General features: G+C 43.8%; 1 protein-coding gene across 1 annotated transcript in view; it reads left to right on the top strand.

Moving 5' to 3' along the window:
- Positions 1-11,584, top strand: part of csmd1a (CUB and Sushi multiple domains 1a) — an 880,611-nt gene extending 869,027 nt beyond the window's left edge. The window contains exon 9 of the mRNA XM_068028481.1: positions 11,570-11,584. Within this exon, the coding sequence (XP_067884582.1) occupies positions 11,570-11,584 (15 nt within the window). The remainder of the gene's footprint in view (positions 1-11,569) is intronic.
- The last annotated feature ends 7,602 nt before the right edge of the window (positions 11,585-19,186 follow it).

The raw sequence follows: 19,186 nt of genomic DNA, 5'->3' as shown, positions 1-19,186 counted from the left end.
TCCGAGTGGCAGGCAGTGACTAGTAGGGTACCGCAGGGGTCAGTGTTAGGACCCCAGCTGTTCACAATATATGTTAATGATATAGATGAGGGAATTAAATGTAATATATCCAAGTTTGTAGATGAAACAAAGCTGCATGGGAGTGTGAGCTGTGAGGAGGATGCAGAGAAGCACCAGTGTGATTTGGACAGGTTGAGTGAGTGAGAAAATACATGGCAGATGCAGTATAATGTGGATAAATGTGAGGTTATCTATTTTGGTGGCAAAAACAGAAAGGCAGATTATAATCTGAATGGCGATAGATTGGGAAAGGGGACAGTGCAGCGAGACCTGGGTGTACTTGTGCACCAGTCACTGAAAGTAAGCATGCAGGTGCAGCAGACAAGAAGGTAAATGGCATGTTGCCCTTCATAGCAAGAGGATTCGAGTACAGGAGCAAGGATGTCTTGCTACAATTATACAAGGCCTTGGTGAGACCACATCTGGAGTATTGTGTGCAGTTTTGGTCTCCTTATCTGAGGAAGGATGTTCTTGCTATGGAGGGAGTGCAGCGAAGGTTCACCAGACTGATTCCGAGGATGGCAGGACTGACATATGAGGAGAGATTGGGTTGATTAGGCTTGTATTCGCTAGAGTTTAGAAGAACGAGAGGGGATCTCATAGAAACCTACAAAATTCTAACAGGACTGGACAGACTAGATGCAGGAAGGATGTTCCCGATGGTGGGGGAGTCCGGGACCAGGGGGTCACAGTCTAAGGATAAGGGGTAAGCCATTTAGGACTGAGGTGAGGAGAGATTACTTCACCCAGAGAGTGGTGAACCTGTGGAATTCTCCACCACAGAAAGCAGTTGAGGCCAAATCATTAAATATATTCAAGAAAGAGTTAGATATAGTTCTTAGGACTAAAGAGATCAAGGGATACGGGGAGAAAGCGGGAACAGGGTACTGAGTTTGGATGATCAGCCATGATCCTGTTGAATGGCGGTGCAGGCTCGAAGGGCCAAATGGCCTACTCCTGCTCCTGTTTTCCATGTTTCTATGTTTCTATAATTAAGTTAATAAATCATTCCACACTGGCAAATCTGAAACCGGCAAAGAGGAAGCAAATTGGGAGCAGAGGTTACAGTCCAAAATTGTTGAACTCAGTGTTGAGTCCGAAGGCTACTAATTATCTGAAGAGAAAAAGTTTGCAGGTGCATGGGGAAAAGGCGGAGGAGTAGAATTAGGTGAGTTGTTCTTGCAGAGAGCCAGCACAGACACGATGGGCCAAATGGCCTCCTTCTGTGCTGTTACCATTCTATAATTCACTACCCTGTGTTACTTGGCGACTTTACTCCTTTTTTGGTTAATCCTCTTGTTTTTGCTTGCTCTGAGCTTACGATGGGCTCCCTCCCCAGACCCAACTGGACTGAATTTACATGTGTCCCTTTCACCAGTTTCCCCTTGTATTCTGAGGAAATGATCCCTGGCTACTTCCTTGTTCAATGATTTGCCCATAGGCATGTCAATATAAATTATACTCCTAAAGGGGGGATGTCAGCATGCACCCCATGCTGGGTTCAAATAAAAAGGTCATCCCAACAGTAAAATGTGTAACTGTATGTTGGAAACTCTCTCAACTAACTTACTGGGAAAGGGTAATTTTAATCACCCCCAGGATGGATCGCCGGGAGCTACTGTTTTGTTACCCAATCTCTAAACTTCCTGCCTCCAACACAGCTACTGCCACCCTGTTGGTATCAGCGCCACAATGTCTAAAGCACTCTAGTTGACATGTTTTATCTGAATTATCATCTGCATCCCCTAGCTCTGCTGTTGAGTGAGTTTAGCTGCTTGAGAGCTATTTCTAACTTATTAGTAACATTTTTGACATAAATTACACCAAGTGCCTCCGGTGCCAGAGCCAGAACTCCCAAGATGTGATGGGAACCTGCATAGCAATAGCTTAACAAGGAACAGCCAGGACAAGATTTAAAAAGCAAAGGTGCTGCTTGACAAATTTCCTCAATTCCTTAAAATCAAAGCAAAATACTGCAGATGCTGGAAATCTGAAATTAAAACCAAAAGTGCTGGGAAATACTCAGCAGGTCTGGCAGCATCTGTGGAGAGAGAAGCAGAGTTAACGTTTCAGATCCGTGACCTTTCATCAGAACTGGCAAAGGTTAGAAAAGGTTTTAAGCAAATAAAGTGGGGGTGGGGCAAAAGAGAACAAAAGGGAAAGTGTTGATAGGACAGAGGGTCACAGAGAATAACTGACAAGGAGGTCATGGGGCAAAGGCAAGGAGTGTGTTAATGGTGTAGTGAAAGACAAAGCATTAGTGCAGAGAGGGTGTTAAATGACAGAATAATGAAAGCCCTAGCCAAAAGCACAAACAGGCACAAGGTAAAAAAAATTAAATGATGAAACAAAATGAAATAAAAATAAAAAATAATCTGTCTCCGACGCATCTGCTCTGATGATGCAACCTTCCACAACAGCGCTTTTGATATGTCTTCCTTTTTCCCGAACCGAGGATTCAGCCCCACTGTGGTTGATTGGGCCCTCCACTTGGAGAAGCAGGGATAGTCAGCATGGTTTTGTCAGGGGGAGATCCTGTCTAACAAACTTGACTGAATTTTTTGAGGAGGTGACTAGATGTGTAGATGAGGGTAAAACAGTTGATGTAGTCTACATGGACTTCAGTAAGGCTTTTGATAAGGTCCCGCATGGGAGATTGGTTAAGAAGAGGCACAGTGGCTAGCACCGCAGCCTCACAGCTCCAGTAACCCGGGTTCGGTTCTGGGTACTGCCTGTGTGGAGTTTGCAAGTTCTCCCCGTGATCGCATGGGTTTCCTTTGGGTGCTCTGGTTTCCTCCCACATGCCAAAGACTTGCGGGTCGATAAGGTAAATTGGCCACTGTAAAAATTGTCCCTAGTGTAGGTAGGTGGTAGGAGAATTGAGGGAAGGTGGGGATGTGAGAGGGAAAACTGGGATTAATGTAGGATTAGTATAAATGGGTGGTTGATGGTCGGCGTGGACTCGTTGGCCTGAAGGGCCTGTTTCAGTGCTATATTTCTCTACGACTCTAAGATAAGAGCCCATGGGATCCTTGGCAAATTGGAACCAAAATTGGCTTAGTGGCAGGAGGCAGAGGGTTTTGGTCGAGGGTTGTTTTTGCGATTGGAAGCCTGTGACCATTGGTGTACCGCAGAGATTGGTGCTGGGACCCTTGCTGTTTGTAGTGTACATTAATGATTTAGACGTGAATATAGGAGGTGTGATCAGTAAGTTCGCAGATGACACTAAAATTGGTGGTGTCGTAAATAGTGTGGGGGAAAGCCTTAGATTACTGGATGATATAGATGGGCTGGTAAAATGGACGGAGCAGTGGCAAATGGAATTTAATCCTGAGAAGTGTAAGGTGGTGCATTTTGGGAGGACAAACAAGGCACGGGAATATACAATGGATGGTAGGACCCTAGGAAGTACAGAGGGTCAGAGGAACCTTGGTGTACTTTTCCATGGATCACTGAAGGCAGCAGCACAGGTAGATAAGGTGGTTAGGAAGGCATATGGGATACTTGCCGTTATTAGCCGAGGCATAGAATATAAGAGCAAGGAGATTATGATGGAGCTGTATAAAATACTAGTTAGGCCACAGCTGGAGTACTGTGTACAGTTCTGGGTACCACACTATAGGAAGGATGTGATTGCACTGGAGAGGGTGCAGAGGAGATTTGGCAGGATGTTGCCTGGGCTGGAGCATTTCAGCTATGAAGAGAGACTGGATAGGCTAGGGTTGTTTTCCTTAGAGCAGAGAAGGGTGAGGGGGGACCTGATTGAGGGATACAAAATTATGAGGGGCATTGATAGGATAGATAGGAAGAAACTTTTTCCCTTAGCGGAGAGGTCACTAACCAGGCGGCATCGATTTAAGGTAAGGGGCAGGAGGTTTGGAGGGGATTTGAGGAAAAGAAATTTCCCCCACAGGATGGTTGGAATCTGGAACACACTGCCTGAAGGGGTGGTAGAGGCAGGAACCCTCACAACATTTAAGAAGTATTTAAATGAGCACTTGAAATGCCATAGCATGCAAGGCTATGGGCCAAGTGCTGGAAAATGAGATTAGAATAGATGGGCACTTAATGGCCAGCACAGACGTGATGGGCCGAAGGGCCTGTTTCTGTGCTGTATAACGCTATGACTCAACTGTGTCCGGCCCATTTCCCTCACCTCTGCCTCTCCCTCCCAGAACCACGACAGGGTTCCCCTTGTCCTCACTTTCCACCCTACCAGTCTCCACATCCAAAGGATCATCCTCTGCCATTTCTGCCACATCCAGTGTGATGCCATGCCAAACGCATCTTCCCATCCCCTCCCCTGTCAGCATTCTGAAGGGATCGTTTCCTCCACGACACCCTGATCCACTCCTCCATTACCCCTGACACCTCATCCCCTTCATACAGCACCTTCCCATGCAATCACAGGAGGTGTAATACCTGCCCTTTTACCACCTCTCTGCTCACTATCCAAGGCCCCAAACACTCCTTTCAGGTGAAGCAGCGATTTATTTGTACTTCTTTCAATTTGGTATACCTTATTCATTGCTTACAATGCGGTCTCCTCCACATTGGGAAGACCAAACACAGATTGGGTGACAGCTTTGTGGAACACCTCCACTCAGTCCGAAAACATGACCCTGACCTTCCTGTCACTTGCCATTTCAACACAACGCCCCCCTGCTCTCATGCCCACATCTCTGTCCTGGGCTTGCTGCAGTGTTCCAGTGAACATGAACGCAAGCTCAAGGAACAGCACGTCATTTACCGATTATGCATGCTACAGCCTGCCGGACTGAACATTGAGTTCAATAATTTCAGAGCATGACTGCCCTCCCCTTTTTTATTTTTCATTTTACTTTTTTATTTTTATTTCATTTTATTTTGGTTTGTTTCATCATTCAATTTGTTTTACCATGTGCCTGCCCACTGTTTTTTTCCATGTTTGTGCTTTTGGCTAGGGCTTTCATTATTCTGTCATTTAACACCCTTTCTGCACGAGTGTTTTGTTTCTCACCACACTATTAACACACTCTTTGCTTTTGCCCCATGACCTCCTCCTCAGTTATTCTCTGTGATCCTCTGTCCTATCAACACCTTCCCTTTTGTTTTCTTTTGCCCCACCCCCACTTTATTTGCTTAAAACCTATTACATTTCTAACCTTTGCTCGTTCTGATGAAAGGTCACTGACCTGAAATGTTAACTCTGCTTCTCTCTCCTCAGAAGCTGCCAGACCTGCTGAGTATTTCCCTACATTTTTTGTTTTTGTTCCTCAATTCCTTTTTAGACATTACCAATAAAATTTAAACAAACTTTCAATAGGAAACAGGCAAAACGTGTGATAGCTGGAATATCAGACTGGAGGAGATGTTGATTGAAGTACTGCAAGGGGTCAGTGCTCAGATGCCTATATTTTTTTTATCTACATAGCTAACAAATTGGAAACTTGTTAAGCATACAGGCAGGACTAAAATAGGATTGTAACCAATATTTCAAGTTGTTATCTATTTGGCCAGGTAAATGCCAAATTAAATTTAGTGCTTGCCAATGTAAAGTATTGCACATTGCATAAAAACATGAGCTACCAGATTTACAATGAAGTGAATTAATTGAACACATGGAAATTTTGATAGGAGCCTGGGAGCAATAATGAGAAATAATGAATAATTTAAATTAGGATGCCCAGCCACACATGTGGAGTACAAATCTACAGAAGTTATGCTTCTTGGATTACTGAATACAGTTTTGGCCACCTTGCCTTAAAAAGAATGTGCATGTATTCGAGACAGTCAGGGAAAAGCTTCAAGAATGATCCAAAACACACATGTAAATAGTTGAGAAAAAAATTAGAGCTTTGTTTTCTGCAGCCGACAGAGAAGGGGGTTGAAGAAATCAGAACATCATAAAGTATTAAATGGTGTAGATAAGGTCATCCAGATCTTACTTCAAGGTCAGATATGATTTTAGGATAATAGCACATCCATTTAAATTAAGAAATACATTTATAAAAGCATTGGAAGAAAAAGATTACTCAAAAGGTGATTCAGGTTTGAGATAATCTGCCAGAAAAGGTAATGGAGGGTTTTGCAGAAACATGAGTAAAGTACTAAAAGGGATGAGCTACAAATGAGCCAAATGACCTTCCATCATTCTTGACTTTTTTCTTAAGTTCTTTAAATGTTATCCCAAGTCCAGTGGCAGACTGCCAAACTTCAACATCAGCAAGAAGCTGAACAAAGGACAGCAGCTCAAAAAAATCCAATTGTACTAGAATTTCTGCTACACTGACACTAAAAAGATAGAGCTCAGTGCAATCTTTGTGTTTCAGATAGAAGAGGGATAACATGAGGAATTAGATAATTTTACACAAACACCTCAAAGAATAGAACTCAATCCAGTCTCGCTTATCCCTTTTAACATTACTAAGCTTTTACATTACTGATCATTGGTAATGGCTCAGTAAAATGCAAGGGTTCTTTATTGTGCCGAATGGATAGTAAAGAGATGTGACTGGAAAAGGAAAACAACATGCATGTGAGAATTACGTATAGTAAGCCTTTCCTTTATTGTGAATTAAGTTTTAGTACTATTGTCATTTGGGAATCTTGTAGCTTCAGCAGTCAGCCACCGACCTCCCCTGATGATGAGGGGAAATCTTGCATGCCCGTAAACTGAAAGCACGTCACATCACTGTGCAGGTGGATGATGGCTCATCCACCTCTGGTCAGAATCCAGAATGGAACCAGCATGTCCTTATTGTATCCACCACTGACAGCATTGTTGTCACTGCAACTGGGGAAAAGAGTGTTGATTTGTTCATACTTCAGGGTTGTCACTCTCGCACTATAGCCTTCAGAGGAAGCTCTGCAGAATGAAAGGGGAACACCTGCGTTTCAGATTGTGAAATCATAACCTTTCTATTCAAAGGGTGAATGGTTGGGTTTAAATGGCCTGCTTTTATTGCACTCTCTGCCAAGTGCAGCATCAGAATTCAAACCACTTTTATTCAATGTCCATTTCCAGCTGTGCTTACTCCTGCCTAATTTCCAAAGCATCTTCTCATCAGTCATTCTTTCAGCTTTTCTAAAGACAATCAAAACAACATCATTTTGGCCCCTCACTACTGCTGAGCCAAAATATGAACAGGTTCCTCCATTTTGCAGCATGCAAAGCGTAGATGTGAATATGCTGTTGCACTTAAGGGCTAGTTCAGTGTCACAGCAAGATAGAACCTTGAGGAAACACTTGAAAACTATTTGCTGTTATCGGCTTCCCTTAAAGCAAGGTTAATAAAGCATACAATATCCTGGGCTTTATTAATAGGGGCATAGAGTACAACAGCAAGGAGGTTATGTTGAACTTGTATAAGACACTATTTTGGCCTCAGCTGGAGTATTGCGTCCGGTTCTGGGCGCCGCACTTTAGGAAGGATGTGAAGGCGTTAGAGAGGGTGCAGAAAAGATTCATGAGTATGATTCCAGTGATTAGGAGCTTCAGTTATGAAACTAAATTGCAAAAATTGGGACTGTTTTCCTTGGAGAAGAGAAGGCTGAGCAGAGATTTGATAGAGGTATTCAAAATCATGAGGGGGCTGGACAGAGTAAATTGGGAGAAACTGTTTATACTCATGAAAGGAGCGAGAACGAGAGGGCACAGATTTAAAGTAATGGGTAAGAGAAGCAAAAATGACATGAGGAAAATCTTTTTCACGCAGCCAGTGGTTAAGATCTGGAATGCTCTGCCTGGGAGTGTGGTGGAGGCAGATTCAATTGAAGCATTCAGAAGGGAATCAGACTGTTATATGAAAAGGAAGACTGTGCAGTGTTATGGGGAGAAGGCGAGGGAGTGACTCTAGGTAAATTGCTCATTAGGAGCCGAATAAGACATGATGGGCTGAATGGCCTCCTTCTGCGCTGTAACAATTCTGTAATTCTGCGTTATGATGCTGAGGACTAATCAAATGAGGGATTCATGTGGCTGAATGGATAAGGAGTGAATTGGTCGAATTACTGCAGCCAAAGATGGACATTGGCCCCAATTTTGACCCTGGGTGGGAATCGGAGAAGAGGTGGAGTGGTGGGGGGGATGAGGGGGTTGGTGGCGGTCAAGGCAGGTGACAAATTGTCCTGACCTCTGCAGCATGAGGCCCGGGACATTTTAACAGCTGCATGCCCCCAGTCAGTTGCCCGCCCACGTCATGTTTGGGAGTGCAATGTCGGATAACAGGAGGCCAGTACTGTAGATGAAAGGAACGGCCCCGAAAACTCAGGTAAATCAAAGATGGGGGCATTCAAGAGGGTCTCATGAGAATGAAGTCTGGGACCCGAGAGAAGGCCTCAACTTTTGTGGTGTGGCCTGGAGTTACACTCCAACACATCCTTAGTTCTTGGGCCTCTTCTGACCATGACTGCTCTTCCTGCAAGGTTGACCTGGTCAGAAAGCCACTACTGCCTCCCCACGCAGGCCAATGGTTAAAATAGCAGTCGGGCCCTGGTGACATAATCGGAGCACGATCTGCTTATTTAACGAAGGATCTCAGCAGTTTCTGACAGACATTCTTCAAGCCTACTCATTAGAGCAGGTTAAAATTGAAGATGGCAAGAAGAGAGTGGAATATATCTATGTACTGAAAAATTGGAAGAACTACTTAAGGTGCTGCATTACAAGACTGATTCAATTTAGCCACATCAATGGCTTTAAGGATTTGTTCTGAGAGGTGCAGTAATTTTATATCATTTCCAAGAAATCTGTTAGCAATGGTATGTGACAAGATGGGGAAACAGTGAGAAAAATAAAATAAAAGCTGCCAAAGAAATGAATGGCATAAGTTTCAAGAATTTGAAGACTTGTGTGTATTTAAATGTATTTCTCCCTTGGCATGGTCTTTAGTTTTGCCTTTATTTCACAATTGTTTTGGAGGGAGGCTTGTTCTTCTGCAAGTGCAACATAAACTTCACAGTTATGATATTACCTGAACCCTTTGATTTGTTTCCACCCTTGTACCTTATTCCTTATTTTAAATGCAATGTTGAATGGGTCTGATCACCAAAGCCTGTCACTGACTTGATGCTTTACACTATAAAGTACCTGGATTTACCATGGATCCGTCAAAACCTTTCGAGTTGGTCATGCAACTTAAATGGTACCAACTAAGCTAGCTCATTACGGACACCAGATATAGGACACTCTGTGGCTAAAAGCACTGCCTAATGTGGAACTGAGGCCTACAGATCAGAACATTACTGACTCAATCCCTAGTCTGTGGGCACTTGCTATTCTCAGCTGCATTGGCTGTCTGTTGGCCAGGTCAGCGCAGCTTTGTGCTCAGCTGTGAAGCCCCACAGTTGAATAGCCCTGCTGCTCTTCATTGTCTGGGCTCAAAATTGAAGAATGCCCAGCTGAGTGAGGTGCTCATGAAATTGTACTGCAGCATAAGAGAGGGGAATATGCAGCGAGACCTGGGTGTTCTTGTACATCAGTCGCTGAAGGTAAGCATGCAGGTCCAACAGGCAGTAAAAAAGGCAAATGGTATGTTGGCCTTCGTAGAGAGAGGATTCGAGTACAGGAGCAGGGATGTCTTGCTGCAATTATACAGTGCCTTGGTGAGACCACACCTGGAATATTGTGTGCAGTTTTGGTCTCCTTATCTGAGGAAGGATGTTCTTGCTACAGAGGGAGTGCAGCGAAGGTTTACCAGATTGATTCCTGGGATGGCGGGACTGACATATGAGGAGAGATTGAGTCGGTTAGGATTATATTCACTGGAGTTCAGAAGAGTGAGGGGGGGATCTCATAGAAACCTATAAAATTCTAACAGGACTTGACAGGGTAAATGCAGGAAGGATGTTCCCGATGGTGGGGGAGTCCAGAACCACGGGTCATAGTCTAGGGATATGGGATAAACCTTTCAGGACTGAGATGAGGAGTCATTTCTTCACCCAGAGGGTGGTGAGCCTATGGAATTTGCTACCACAGAAAGCTGTTTAGGCCAAAACATTGTACATTTTCAAGAAGGAGTTAGATATAGCTTTTGGGTCTAAAGGGATCAACGGGTATGGGGCGAAAGCAGGAACAGGCCACTGAGTTGGATAATCAACCATGATCATAATGAATAGCGGAGCAGGCTCAAAGGGCTGAATGGCCTACTCCTGCTCTTATTTTCTATGTTTCTATGTTAAATGCTTTTAGAAGAGGATGGGAAGAAAATTGGCGAGGCGAGAATGTCGGGTTTGTGTGGATGTGTGCGTAAGGGGGTGAGGGGGGCTAATAAATGTGCTAGCTACCACAACAGAATCTTTTTATTTTATTTTTTGTCTCTGTTTACTCTCTTTTCCTGAGTCACACAATGTAAACTATGGGAAAGATTTATTCTGCGTACACATGCACACAAGCATCAGGAATGTGTATGTCACGTAAGCTCATCACCTTTTCCGCAGTTGTCATGAGGTGGAGGCAGGTGACCTAGGTTTCATGATCCTTGAATGTTGTCTGTGGTTGGAGCAGAATTAAGGGGTAGGCAAGAGGCAATGGCATGGGATGATTTATGCCTTGCTTGCACTTGTGTCTTAAGTACAACATTTCCTGCGTTCACTATTATAAAGCTTGAGTTTCTTTCTCGAACATTTTACGCCATCTTAGCCACTCATCAACAAACAGTGGTGCTTTTCTGTTTGAATTTATAAAATGTGCATGATTTCATGGGCGGCCATTCTTCAATATTGGGTATTGGGGCTGAGGTCAGAGTTGAGGCTGTTGTTGATCTTACACAAGGTACACACAGACACATTTTTCAAGTTTTCATTAGATAGGAGCAGGAATCCTGACTATTTTCTTTTCAATCTCATATGGAGTACGGCCACTTGAATTGATGACTTTGTACACATAGTTTTCTTGCCCTTAACCATTTATTTTTAAAATTCTATGACTAAGTGGATGACCCTCTGGCACCCCTGTGCAGTTGAGATTCATTTCAAGATTTCAATTAAAAAACAGTTGCAGTTTCATTGTTCCTGATAAGTGGCTAATGCTGTATATAATGTAGGAGAAATGCACTGAAATCTTTCTGTGATAAATTGCACATAATAAGCATCTTGTCATGGCTGTTAAGTATCCTGCAGCGCTAACTAAACCTTCACTACCTGTGATAATGTGAAGCCCTCAGAGTGGGCAAGCACCACTCAATAGGATTGACAGTTACTTCCTTGGTGCAAAAGTGTAATCCATTTTAATATATGTCGCTCAGAAAATAAACATAGCGCCATAAATTTCACAAATGACATTGCTGACATTTCTCTTAGCTCTGGGCATGATTATGAGGGATTACAGAGGGTCTGCTTGAAATATAAACAGGAAGTGCTAGAAATAAAGAACAGGTCAGAGAGCAAATGCAAAGATACACACTTTTCTGGTGTGTGGCCTTTATCAGATCAATGTCAGGAACACAACTGAATTGTTATGATCTTTTTCTTCTTTATAGATGCTAACTGGCCGGCTGTTTAATTTTTATATTTTCTTTTGTTGTTTCAGAATTCCAGCATTTGAAGTATTCCTCTTTATTTTATTGTGGAAGGTTTGCCTCTTTGGTGTGAACCTGTGCTTCTGGTACATTATTGACTGGCATATCTCACCCACAATTTGCTTAATGACAAGAAGAAAAACATGCACTTATATAGTGTCTTTCATGACAGCACAACATCTCAAAGCTCTTCACAGCCAATGACGTACTCTTTGTTGTGTTGTACCATAGGAAACATGGCAGCCAACTTGCACACAGCCAGCTTCCACAAACGACAATATGACAATGACCAGGTAATCAGTTTCAGTGACGATGATTAGGTTATTGGTCAGGACACCAAGGATAACCTCCCTGCTCTTCTTCGAAGTAGTCCCATGGAATCTTTTATATCCACCTGAGAGGGTAGACTCCAATGGTTTAGCATATCATCTGTAAGATGGCACCTTTTACAGTACAGACCTCCCTCAGTACTACGCTGAACTGCCAGCATAGGTATGGGTTCAAGTCTCAGATGTGGGACTATGAAACCACAGCTCAGACTCAGAGGAATGAGAGCTATCACTGAGCCACAGTTTGTTGTAGACATGAAAAGCTTAATTTAAAGCTGTCACATATTGGGTAAGTGTTACGGTCAAGTGATGAGGGGTCAAAGGGCTTCCCTCTTTTCCCTCTCTTTGACTACAATAGATTTAGTTCTTTCTTAAAGTGGAAGTACTGGCCAATTCAGTATGTGTTTGATTGGTTCTTGTTATGATCATAACAAGTAAGTAATCAGACAGGGTTTCTTGAGTTTAACTAAGAAAGAGGTTAACTTTATTTTGCCTAAACCAAACTAATTAAAATAATAAACAATGTGCCAACTTTCACTCACAAGAGGTTTACACACACACAATTAGGTTACAGAGTGTGATGGGTAGATTGGTTGAGTTACAGTCCATACTAAAAAGGGGTATACAGTCTGTGGGGTTTAATGATTCAGCTGGCTTCTAGCTGAGTTTGGTGGTCCTAAGGCTTTTAGTTTGAAGAGGTAGATGACTGGTTCAGTGGGTCTCTTGGAGACAGCAGTGCAGATTATTTCCTCCAATGGGGTTTCTGATTGTAGCCAGAGTATGCAAAGGTGGTCAGTCAACAGGCAGGATTTGAAGCTTGCAAGCTGCAATGGGGAGAGAGCAAGGGATCCACACTTGGTTCTGCACGTGTCAGAGTCCAGATGCTTTTCTCTGCTACTGCAGAGAAACCTGAGTTTAAAACCACAGGGTGTGTGGGGAGGGGGTGGTGGCGGTCTTGTCACATGACAGCCACCTAGTAATTCAAGCATAGTAGTAAGCAGTATTTCTTCTGGCTAAACAAAAAAGAACAAGCAGTCCCATTAAACTTCCTGGGTCTTGGTTCTTGCTGGAATGAGCAGACATTTTGTCTCCCTCCTCACCGGCCTTGCAATGTAGGATACAGTGTTGCAAATTAAGTGGCCATCTTCAGCTGCTAGCAAAGTCATCTTTTATCTGTTCTTTTTAAAATTTCTTTAAAAAATATAAATTCAAATTTCCAGTCAGTGGATTAAAGAAAATTATCATTCAACAAAGCAAATTGGCATGGTATTAAGTTTTACCACAATTTATATGTATTTCAGAAAAGGCTTTCATATACCTATATTTTGTATATGAGTGCCAAACTCAGAGATCGCCCTCTGCTGTATCAGTGTGATAATTCCATTTTTAATGCCATCTCAGTGGCTTCTCTGTGTGAATTTGTCAATTTGGAGGCAGATCAACTGGTTTGTGCCTTGAACCCCTCAGAGTCTGTAGGATCCCATCAATCTGGCCTGGATTCAAACTCCGAACCTTGAAGAGCTCTCCCGTTGCTGTGTGCAGTCTCAAACGAAATGTTTATTTAGAATTGGATAAAACTATTTCTTTGAGAACTGTAGGTACATTCCTTAGCTTGCATAGATGCTGAAACATCATTTTTCCAAAAAAAAAAAGAAATGTTTTGTGCCAATGTATATCTTTACAATGTCACTTTATTACATTCAACACTAAAGATATGGAAAATATTTTATAGCTGCAACAGCCCTTGTGTGTTCATGTTAAAAATTACAAAGGAGTTTCATTATTCAAAGGATAAAAGCACGGTGTAAAACAGTAGTGAATGGTGTCAGACAAGCCATTTTTCAATTGCACAACGATTGTACTTACTTGCTCCAAAGTCATAAAAACATTTTTTTGTAAACCAGTATCCTAACAGAAGTAAAAGTAGAAAATGCTGGAAATATTCAGGTCTGGCAGCATCTGTGGAGAGAGAAACAGAAGACAGGATTTTCAAAGTTGTGGCGGGAAACAGGAACTGGGTCGGGTTTTGGATCAGAAACCTGCCTCCTGTGGGAAGCTGATTCAGATTGCAATTTTCAAATGGGTAAAGCCCTTAATTGGTATAGAGACAGGTTTCCTGTCCTCTTAGAACCAGTGGGATAGAAATTGACAGTGGTTCAGATCAAGTGTGGGGCTCATGTAGACTCCCACGGTAGACACCACTGAGGCTACTGGTTGTCCTGAGGGAGAGATCTCCTTCCAAAGCACCAGAAGGCCTGGCACTAGGGGCAGAGAAGACCCTCACTTCATCTATGCCCACTTGGATTTAATGCTGCAGGGCATGAGGAAGAGAAAGGAGATGATCTTCCTGGAGGGTGGCAGGGGCATATCTCTGTTCAGTGTTATTCGCCCCCTCCCCACACCCTCTTCCTCCTCCTCTTACCTCCTGCTCCTCCCCGGGTAACCTGTCTCCTTCCAGGGCCTCACTGTCCTCAAGGTCCACACCTCTCTGGAGGGCCATGCTATGGAGAGCGCAGCAGACCACTGTCGTGTATTATAGAATAGAGAGAGTGTTGTGGGGTTAAAGAATAACTCATTTATTATATACATATAATTATTTACACTCTCCACAAGCCTGTCTAGCTAGCACATCTGTGCTTCTTCTAGCTTCTTGCCAACCTAATATCCTTGTGTCTACATTGTCACTGCATGGGAGGGTTTATTCTCACTGCCTCAAATATTAACCCTTTTAGGACCTTATACTACAACCAATGAAAGAGACCCTTGCAGGAGGGCATTGAGGGGGTGCCACCTGACCGATCTAGGCACTAGAATCGCACCAGGCTCCTAACCTCATTACAGCCTTGGTCCAAACATGGACAAAAGAGCTGAATATACTAAGGCAGCATCAAAGAACCCTAGCAAAACTGGAGTCAATGGGAAGCGGGGAACACTTTTCACTGGTTGGAGTCATGCCTAGCATGATGGAAGATGGTTGTGGTTGTTGGAGGTCAATCATCTCAGTTCCAGGACATCACTGCAGGAATTCCTCAGGGAAGTGTCCGAGGCCCAACCATCTTCAGCTGCTTCATCAGTGACCTTCCCTCCATCATACTGTCAGAAGTCGGGATGCTCGCTGATGATTGCACAATGTTTAGCAACATTTACAACGCCTCAGAATCTGAAGCAGCCAATGTCCAGATGCAACAAGACCTGGACATCTAGACTTGGGCTGATAAGTGGCAAGTAACATTCATACCACACAAGTGCCAGGCTATGACCATCTCAAAGAAGAGAGCATCCAACCATCTCCTCTTGATGTTCAATGGCATGACCTTCACTGAATCCCCCATTATCAAAATCTTGGGGGTTACCATTGACCAGAAATTGAATGGGACCAGCTACATAAATACTGTGGCTACAAGAGCAGGTCAGAGGCTGGGAATTCTGTGGCGGGTAACTTGCCTCTTGACTCCCCAGCACCTGTCCACATCTACAAGGCACAAGTCAGGAGTGTGATGTAATATTCTCCACTTGCCTGAATAGCTGTAACAACACGCAAGACGCTTGACACCATCCAGGACAAAGCTTGACACTTGACTGGCACCCATTCACCACCTTCAACATTCACTCCCTCCACCACGCATAGTGGCAGCAGTGTGTACCATCTACAAGATGCACTGCAGCAACTCACTAAAGCTCCTTCGACAGCACATTCCAAACCCACGACCTCTCCCACCTAGAAGGACAAGGGCAGCAGGTGCATGGGAACACCACTACCTGCAAGATCCCCTCCAAGCCACAAACCATCCTGACTTGGAACTATAGCGCCGTTCCTTCACTGTCACTGGGTCAAAATCCTGGAACACCATTCCGAACAGCACTGTGGGTGTACCTACATCCCAAGGACTGCAGCGGTTCAAGAAGACACCTCACCACCACCTTCGCAAAGGCAATTAGGGATGGGCAATAAATGCTGACCTAGCCAGTGATGCCCACATCCCATGAAAGAATTAATTGAAAAAACACTATGGCCTGCTCAGTGGTTGGCATGCTAAGCTGGTGGCTTTGATTGTTTCGCCTCTATGCCTCTGTCTGGGGGTCTCATAGATGGGTCGGTAGCCATCTCTTCAAGGGATTTCCCTTTCCCCTTGGATCTATCCATACACTTTAGGGGATGGAATGAAGATCTGAGGCAGCCTGGACTGGCAGAGGATGAAGGAGTCATGGCAGCTGCCAAGAAAGTGAGCACACACATGGAGGAAGCTCTTGTTGTGGTAGCAAACCATTGGATTTTGGAGCTCTTCTTGTTGATGGATCTCACTGGCCATCCACTGGGTGCCTTCATGGTCACATGGGCACAAGTAATGGTCCCCTGCAGCTGGGAGAGTCCAGTAAGGAGGTGAAACCCAATGCTTTCTGTTCCAGCAAAAGCCAATCTGTGTCTTAAGTGCATGTAATCCCTGCCATCCTGAAAAGGGCGTCCGTGATCTTGCTGACTGTGAGATGCCACTTAGATCCACAGCTGATGCCTGGAACAAAGTTCAAAGCACCTGAGATCTTGATGGCTGCAGGTAGGGGACTGCTATGGGGGCTGTGAGGCCTCAGGTCATTGTGGATCAGAGCACACAAGACCGAGATCTGCCTGGACAGGCGCAAGCCTCCTATGGCACTGGTGCTTTGTCATTTGTCGGTAGCTGACTTTGGCCTGTGCACCTGATGTCTTGGGTAGTGCCTTCCTCCCCTTGCAGTGCCACCCCGTCCCCCCCCCCCATTAAAAATAGGATCGCATCCCAGAGGTGGTGGAGCCAGTGCCGACCTCCGAGACCGTGACCTTCAAATCACGCTCGCTGCCATCCTTGCTCTCGGTGGAGATTGAAAATCCAGCCCAGCATTTGTGTCTGGTCTGTGACCTTTCATCAAAACTGGCAAAAGTTAGAGATGCAGCAGGTGTTAAGCAAGTACAGAGGCAGAGAAAGGTGTGTGTGATAGGATGGAAGGCAGGAGAGATTAAATGACAAAAGGGGTGATGGTGCAAGGCAAAAGGAGATGGTATTGAGACAAGTAAAAGAACAAAAGATGGGTCCATAGGAGGTATAAATGGCAACAGCACAATTATTCCTAACAACTGCTATCTGAAAAAATGGGATCGATGGTTATGATCTGAAATTGTTGAACTCAATGTTGAGTCTGGAAGGCTGTCAGGTGCCTCATGAAATGATAAGATGCTCTTCCTCGAGCTAATGTTGAGTTTCTTTCGAACAGTGTAGGAGGCCGAGGACAGAGAAGGGGTAATGGGACAGTTAGGCTCTTTCTGGCAATTTTTGTTTTTAATCTCAGATTTCCAAGGCCGGATTTTCAAATGCCGAGCGAGGTCAGCACCGGGGTGTGAACATGATATCAAAATCACAGTCCCGGAGGGCATCTCTGGATCCCGGTGCCTCCAGGACAAACTCCAGTTTTTAAAGTGAGGGCATGGGGAAGGAATGGGGAACCCAGTCTCTTCCAATTAACGGCCCATTAAACTCCTAGAGAAGCTTGTTAAAGGGCCAGGGAGGATGGGACTGCAATTTTCAAGTTGGATCCTGGTGATCCCGAACAATCTGGTGCATGTTAGTACACAGCTGTTGGGTTCACAGCATGGCAAAGGGAAACTATTTTTTTTGAGGTTAAGAATTCTGGAGCCTTAGCGGGTCTTGCGCCAGATCATGTTGATTACCTTAGATTTGGATGTTTGCACATTGTCTTATTCCTTTATGCTGCTGGCCCTCTAAGGAGCTGCCTGCTCTCTTCGGCAAGACAGTGGCAGGCCCCATCATGGCTGCCGTCTGCCTTTGCTGCTCACGCTCTGCAGGCAGCTCCCACCTCCTGCGGATGCCCAGTTAAGGCGTTAACATTTCAAAATAGCATCATGTGAGCAACGCAGTTGAGACATGGGGTCAGGACCCAGACATTATCCGGGCATTGAGTTTGCGCCCTGTTTCGAAAATCCGGCTCCCCGGTATCAGCAATATTTTGGTTTTGTACCATAACTTGGAGACTTACATTTGAAATGCAAAACATATTCCAATGTAATAAATGCAAAATATATTTATGAGCACATTCAAATTCCCTTTTTCATTATTAATTTCCATGCAGTTTTCTGTGACATGAGCTGCTTATTTGCAACTCAAAAGCCTACGTAAAGAATAGACTGCGAATGGACTTCTAATTCAGAGAAACACAAGATACTCACTTTGTTTATGGTGATAGCCATCACTGTTGTTCTTAGTCCTTCCCTTCCCATGCTCAGGACTGTCTTACAATACAATAAATAAGCGTGTAACAGTTACATAAAACAAGGTCAATATGGCCCTTTGTTTGTCCTGGGTTCTGTGGTTATTCTTCATTATAACATTCATAACAAAGTCTTTTTCAACAGTTTTTACACACTGATGTTTGTCTCGTGCTGTAGTAATTAGTTTAGGCAAATATAGTTACCTTCAGCTCATTTGTTTTCTATCCCAAGCTATTACACAGCCTCTATTGTATAGAAATTGTGGTGAGTGCATTAATTTATTTTAAGAGTATTTGAATGGTACAAATTTTTCTTGCCTACAACGATGCTGGTTGTTCTCATAAGCAGTCCAAGCATCTTACATTTCATATTGTGCCCATACCTCACACCGTCCAACTATATGATAGCAGAATCTATGAATTTAACAAGAGGAACCACTTGATATCTTAATTGGATATCATGTCATTCACACACATCCTCATATGCACTTCTTCAGTCATTCCAAAGGCGAATAAAAGAAATAATTGATGAGTTGAGGCCAGATATGAATTGTTAAGCTACTTCATTCTTTAGGCAACAAGTCAATGTGCCAAGTAATAGATATAATCAAATCTGACCTTGATGCAACAACTCTCCTTGGGGACAAGAAAAATAATCCAAACTATTAAGGTTAGTAGGTTGGGATCCTACTCTGCCTATTTTGGTCCTGAGCCTGACCATTTCCAAGCTTGGGAAGAATACATTTCCATTCACTCATCCAGGCTTCCTCCCTTGACCTTGCTGGCTGGCTGACAACCCATGTTTTTTTTTATTTGTCCCTTTCTCTATTATCAACTATTGATGAAATTTTGGGCCTCTTAAGGTGTAGAGTATTTTATCACGCACACTCAATGTCAGTACTAACATTGGCATTTCTGATACAGTATGGGCCAGTCAGAAGATCGAACCCCACTATCAACTTGAGCAAATAACTGAACTGGCACTTCAGTGTGGGAGAACTGCATTGTCAGAGATGTTGGGCTGGATTTTACATTAGGCGGCAG

The sequence above is a fragment of the Heterodontus francisci genome, chromosome 3, assembly GCF_036365525.1.
Source record: "Heterodontus francisci isolate sHetFra1 chromosome 3, sHetFra1.hap1, whole genome shotgun sequence".
NCBI lineage: Eukaryota > Metazoa > Chordata > Chondrichthyes > Heterodontiformes > Heterodontidae > Heterodontus > Heterodontus francisci.
This window is presented reverse-complemented; position numbering and strand designations above follow the sequence as displayed.